Below are 6,182 nucleotides of genomic sequence, written 5' to 3'. Positions count from 1 at the left end.
GCAGAGTCAGGGTATTATGTATTTGTACTTGACCAATGCACAGGTTGTCTTCAGAAGCTAAAGATAAATGACCGATAGAAAACTTTGAGGCATGAGGGACAGATGTAAAAAAGACGTCATAAGGCCCCAATGTGTCTGTCTTGTAATATTAATTGTTTTGCTAAGATTAGACATGTTTTCCAAACAAGGTCTCCTTCTCTAGGGAAAGCAGGATAGAAGACGATGATGTTTCTGTTTTACTGCGCTCAGACCTTCCAACACTGTTACTGTTGTTAACTAGGTGGAAAATTATCTCGCTATTTTGTTATTCTCTGCAGAGGATAATAATGTTAAAAAATCCACCAAAGACCAAACTTGCACGGCTGTTTTTATTTTTCTTTCAACAAGGTCTCACTCTCCAAAACCTTTCCTCTCCAGCTGTACAGAAACGTCAACAACAGGCCTAGTGGAGTTAGTCCTGAGATTTGAAGGTACTGTATTACCATTCTTCCGTGGTAAACACAGCCAATTCTTCAATTAGTGACACTGAAATTGCAGCACAGATGATAACATATCTTCTGTTTTAGTTTTTGCATCTGTAGGTTACTGTTATCAAACAGTTACATACTGTATTCTCAGCCAAACCTAAGAAAAGGCTGACAAATAACTAGTTTTTATCTTTGGTGATCTAAGGTGAATTGTGAATGAATGATGCTCATGCTGTAACTCTAGGGCCGGTGGAGCTATGCTATGAGGGAGTTTAAAATATTTTAGTTGGATTTAACGTAGATTTTTTTTTTAAATTCTAAATTTGTGAACTTAAATGTTAAATTACATGTTTTAATTGCAGATACATTATTTCAATGCATAAATATTTGCTGAAAATAATTCAATGGCTTTTTTAATTTCAAAATCTGATGAAAAAGATTTACTTCTTTATGAGGTCTCTAACATAACTCTTGTAGAGTTCAGCTAGTGATCTCGGCACCTTCATATCTGCACACTAAACTTTAAATGTATGTATTCAGTCAATCAGCAAGTCAACAGTACTGCAGAACGTTTTTATACTGGATTTAAAGGTAGTCAAATTTAATGTAAAAGGCAATGACATTTCCAGTCAGATGTTATTGAATTGTCTTTGCACATCATTATTTTGTGATGGTTTTGATAACTCACCTTAATATACTGTAGGGTGCTGGTTCTAATTAGATGTTCTTATATGCAGGAAACAACTATTTTTCCATGGCACTTTGAGTCCCCTTCAACATCTGACACAGATCAAGACAATGAGACGGTAAGAAGGTGCGCTGTAAAGCGTCAATCGGACTAGGTACAGTTCCTTTGGGCTGGTTTTAACATAACCTGCAAAAGGTCAACGATTTGAATCCTGTTTTCAGTTTTCTGTGAACTCGCTGGCCCTGCTGTGATGTATATTCCTGCCTGCAGTGACTTCCTTGTATTTAAAGAAGATCTACTGAGTTTTTCCACAGGAAGAGGTTCTACTTTATTTTTCATAAGCTTTGCGTATCTTTTGACTCAGCATCTACAGTATTTCCATTATTAAGTATTTTCTTTTCAAATTAGCTTCTTTGACAAATTAGCACCAGTAAAAATGGGCCTGTAGTTTGAAGCAGTTCCTGTTTGCAATGTAGACCTACCCATGATGCACACCTACACAGTATCCTGTAGGTATCACAGACACCTACAGTATCACGGGATTACTTTCACACTGAAGAAAACTTAAAAACATGATGAATTCATTTTGAATTTTTTTTTTTTCTAATATTTTTTTTGGAGACAGAAGGTTAATTCCGGCTATGTTACAACATGTTTCTTTCTACAGTAAATGCTAATAGTTTGGTTCTGATCTGTCAGAGACAGAGAGGAAGAGAGGGGGTGAGTGAGAGGCAAATTGAAGGGCCGGTCTTGACCTCTTCACAGAGACAAAGGTTGAGAAATAACACAGCATGATATGGAGTTAGACCTCAACAGGTATTACATTAGATCATATTTTCCTAACCTGGCTGCAGCATTCTTAAACAAAAATACATTGTTTTGAGAACATTTTTAACTTTTCAAAACCCAACATGTCTTCCTCTACGTTAACAGACAGAGTGGTCAGCAACACCGGGGCCCCGCAGGGGGACTGTACGCTCTACCTTCCGCTCACCCTCTATCACCCAAAGACGATACAAACATACCCCACGACGTCCTGCCATCTTCAGAAGTTTTCTGATGACTCTGCGTGGTTGGATTTCACGCGAGGGGGACGAGGCTGAGTACAGAGCTGTGGGGGGGACTTTGTCACATGGAGTGAGCGAGAACCCATTCTAAGCTCAATGTGACAAAGACCAAGGACGATGGTGGTGGATCTAAGGAGAGCCAAGGCAGCAGTGAGCCCTGTTTGTCCATCCAGGGGGGTCAGTTGGGGAATCGTGGAGGACTACAAATCTGGGAGTGCACTTGGACAATAAACTGGACTGGGCCACAAGAACATCAAGACCTCTACAGGAAGGCCAAAGCGTCTCATTTTTGAGGAGGAGTGGGCTCTCAACATCTGCAGGACAATGCGAAGAGGTTTTTGAGTCTGTGGTGGCCGTGCTATCTCTTTGCTGTTGCAGCTGGGGGCAGCGCTGGGTAGCGGACGCAACAGACTCACAAAGATCGCAAGGCCAGTGACGTTCGTGGGGGTGGATCGGACTCTCTGTCGGGGGTGTCAGATAGGAGGGATGCTGTCCAAAATACATGCATCTTGGAACAATGTCTCGCAACCACTCATGGCTTGTTGCTCAATCACAGGAGCACTTTCGTGACAGACTCATCTCTCCAAAATGCAATAAGAGCGCCACAGGAAGTCATTCCTGCCGTGGCCATCAAACTTTTAACTCCTCCTCTAAGTGTCGACCACACACACACACACACACACACACACAACAACACACACACACACACACACACACAACACACACACTAGAGAGGTTGAAACTGACAATAGTATCTGTATTATCTGTTTTGTGCAATAACAATGGCCTGACATTGTGCCAATCTCAAATACCACAATATTATTATTATTATTATTTTAACTTTTCACCATTCATCCTTAATTGGAATTATGGAAATAATGTATAATAACATTCTTTAGGAATAAAGTACGATCCAATTCCTTATATCTTTATTTTTGTGTGTCTACACTAGTTATACTATGTGCACACTACAAACCACAGAGTTTCCCTTCGGGGATCAATAAAGTATTTCTGATTCTGATTCTGATCTGAACACTGGTGGGAAGTATTTTGTTCAGGTAGGCTAGAGTGCCTGCAGTTTGGATGTAGGTTATTTACTATTTCCTTTTAATGTGACTGTCTACTATAGGCCTATAACTGCAACACTATATTTCAGAGTGGAATATTGTTGCTGCAACCTACTAGTTACTTTTCAGATTAAGATTTTATATTATATATATATATATTACAATATATTATGATAAACTCATAAGTAGAAAGAGCTCCCTTCCTAACTTCTCAGATGATCTCCTTTTAACATCAGATTGAGGCCCAAAGAGGTAAAATTATCGATATTACACACACACATTTACATGTACATATAGCCTACATTTAGTATAGAACAATTTCTTAGTCCATTTTATTTATCTTATTTCATTAACTGTTCCCTATGTGTGTGAGTACAGGCCTCCAGAGCAGACAGGAGAAATGTAGATAACAGGAGAAGGCGTGTCGCTAATATAGGTTTCGATCGTGCTTTTGACAAAGAAGTAATAAAAGCTAAAAGACTTCCGGATTTGTTTCTTTGGACTCGCGAGGGAGTCATATCGAGTCATATCTCCCGCCTGAAAGCCTGAGGGCCGGGCGGACCCCTGCTTTGATCTATACTTTAGATAGGCTGTATACGTTACAGGTAAGCGGTGGAATCTTTAATCGAGAGAGACTCTCCTAACCCTGTCCTTTTGAAAGCCGAAAGACCGTCACGGTGGAAAAGAAAAGACAGGCCTCCTCGCTAGAATAAGCGTAAGAAGATGAGGCTTAAATGCGCATTTGTCCTGACTGGTTTAAAGTTATAGTTTTTGTTTGAGCGGTGTTAAACGATGTTTTGAACTATATAAGCGAATGTGTTGGCGTAACCTTTTTATGGGGATGCTCCCTACGTTATAAGATGCTATGGTGTTCCGTACGGAGCGCACAACGGAAAATTAAAATGTTAAAATAGCCTACTCAATTGGCGTAATTATCATTAACTGTATGGATTTTTTTTATAACATTGCTGTGACATAATCATTGCGTAGGATGATGCAAACAAACAGCAGCAATCTGGCATTGATGTCGGAAATGCCCACATCAATGCATTTATTAAAACAAAAGGTCAGATTTAACAATTTGTCAAAACATGATCATTAATTTATATCAGACTACATTTTCGCTGCTCTAGTCATGTCCACTCTGAAGCTGCAGTCAGGACTATAGCTTAGCATTGGCAAACACAGAAACACAAAAATTAGCAGAACAAAATAGGGGAAGTGGATTTAAATAGCCTAAAGTATGGTAACTAAGGATTATTTTTATTAGGAAGTACGCTTTGGATTATTTTATTATATCAAAATAGTTGGCAATTCATTTTATTGCAATCAGCTTTTGGATGAACAGAAATGAGATGTTCAGTTATTTGTGCCATAACTTGTGCCCATCTTGGTTATGGATACTTTCTTGAGTCTGCCATTATCACTTTCACAACGCCTTCTTTTCCTTAAATTGTTTCAACAATAAAGAATTAATCATGTGTTTACCTTCCAGTTGCTGTTCTTGGTCATGGATGATTTTGTCCGTAACAAATTAACAGAATGGGGTTTCAGCGGGTTGATAGAAAAATTTAAAGGTAAAGTATTATCATGCTTCTTTGTTGGGTATATAATGTATAATGTAGAACTACAATGCAGATATGAGGATATGATATAACTACTGAAATACTGAAACATATAAGCATCTACTAATACTGACATAAATATGTGCTGCAACATTGTTCTGCAGTACAATGCTGGTGTGGCCTTGACAGACTTGTTTTTAAATAGGAGAAATCAGTGTTGTCTGAGACACAAGTGAAAAGAGTAACTGCTAGGCCTTTTATTGTCTTATTTTTGTTTCTTTTTTTTTACGTATTCAAGTTTTTCTTTGTTTAACTGCAATGCATTGCTTAAATTAGTTACGGTCTTGAGGCATGTGACTGGTAATTGTTGACTTTCTCAGACTATATATTTTTATTATTATTTTAGTTGTCAGTTGTTGGCACTTGACCCTATACACGTTCATAGCAACAAATATGACAAGGGGGATAGTTAGAGAAAACATTTTGGTTATAAAGAGGCTTTGCTTACTTCATAGGCTGTGTATTTGTGTTATTACAAAATCTGGGTCACATAACAGGGATAAAGTCAAAATATGCATGCTGGGACTTTCAAAACTTTATTTTTATTTTTAAAGTGATGAATAAACAAATATTTTTTATTAAATGCCTGACACAGACAATTATATTGTTATATTGTTAATATTGTTAATTAATGTTATTTCTGAGACAATTAATTGAAAAATTGTTTTCAATTGAATTGTTACAGCTAGTGACAGGTGTTCTGTAGCATCTTGTAGGCTTTGCGATAAGGATCTCAGCACAAGCTGCATTGAATGGTTAAAATACAGTCTATCAGGCTATGAACGAATATGTAACTCAACATTTTGTAAATACAGATGAAGGCATTGACACTGAAAGTCTTTACGTTCTTGAGGATCAAGAAATCGCTGACTTGATCTCAAAAGTGGGACCAAGGGCAAAATTCAAGAACAAACTCAAGTTGTTAAAAGTAAGATTCTGCACTGTGAAGACAATTTACACAAATAATACACAAATCTAATTGAAAGGTAAACAAGTAAACGTAAACAAGTCTTTACTAGAACATTTCCTAACCATTTGCAACAATTTTCTTTTGTCAATGTAAGGAACAAAACTCAACAAATCTGGTACCAGTTAATTCTCCTGCTCAGGTAAGTTGAATATACACACACATACAAATAGGTGTCCTCTATTCTAAGGCATGTTCCCAAATTAGTTTTCCCCAAAGGCCAAATTATGTCAAGCATGCCAAGCCAAGGACCACACAGAAAAAAGACACACACACACACATACACACACACACACACACA

General features: G+C 37.8%; 1 protein-coding gene and 1 long non-coding RNA gene across 3 annotated transcripts in view; one reads left to right on the top strand and one right to left on the bottom strand.

The window, feature by feature from the left end:
* Positions 1 to 4,862, bottom strand: part of LOC116703201 (uncharacterized) — a 14,872-nt gene extending 10,010 nt beyond the window's left edge. Inside the window, exons 1-2 of the long non-coding RNA XR_004335373.1 lie at positions 4,778 to 4,862; positions 1,676 to 1,681 (exon numbers count right to left, since the gene is read on the bottom strand). This is a non-coding gene — a long non-coding RNA (uncharacterized LOC116703201). The remainder of the gene's footprint in view (positions 1 to 1,675; positions 1,682 to 4,777) is intronic.
* The window catches only part of LOC116703200 (nuclear GTPase SLIP-GC), a 19,398-nt gene continuing 16,872 nt past the window's right edge, over positions 3,657 to 6,182 (top strand). Inside the window, exons 1-4 of one of the 2 annotated variants that reach the window (XM_032537839.1) lie at positions 3,657 to 3,894; positions 4,785 to 4,866; positions 5,730 to 5,842; positions 5,979 to 6,023. In XM_032537839.1, the coding sequence (XP_032393730.1) occupies positions 4,800 to 4,866; positions 5,730 to 5,842; positions 5,979 to 6,023 (225 nt within the window). In that variant the 5' untranslated portion in view covers positions 3,657 to 3,894; positions 4,785 to 4,799. Of the gene's footprint in view, positions 3,895 to 4,784; positions 4,867 to 5,729; positions 5,843 to 5,975; positions 6,024 to 6,182 lie in introns of both variants that reach the window. The other variant, XM_032537838.1, reaches the window with a different exon arrangement.

This window comes from Etheostoma spectabile, chromosome 15 (genome assembly GCF_008692095.1).
Source record: "Etheostoma spectabile isolate EspeVRDwgs_2016 chromosome 15, UIUC_Espe_1.0, whole genome shotgun sequence".
Classification (NCBI taxonomy): domain Eukaryota; kingdom Metazoa; phylum Chordata; class Actinopteri; order Perciformes; family Percidae; genus Etheostoma; species Etheostoma spectabile.
Note: the sequence above shows the minus strand (reverse complement) of the source record. Positions and strands in the feature narration are given on the sequence as shown.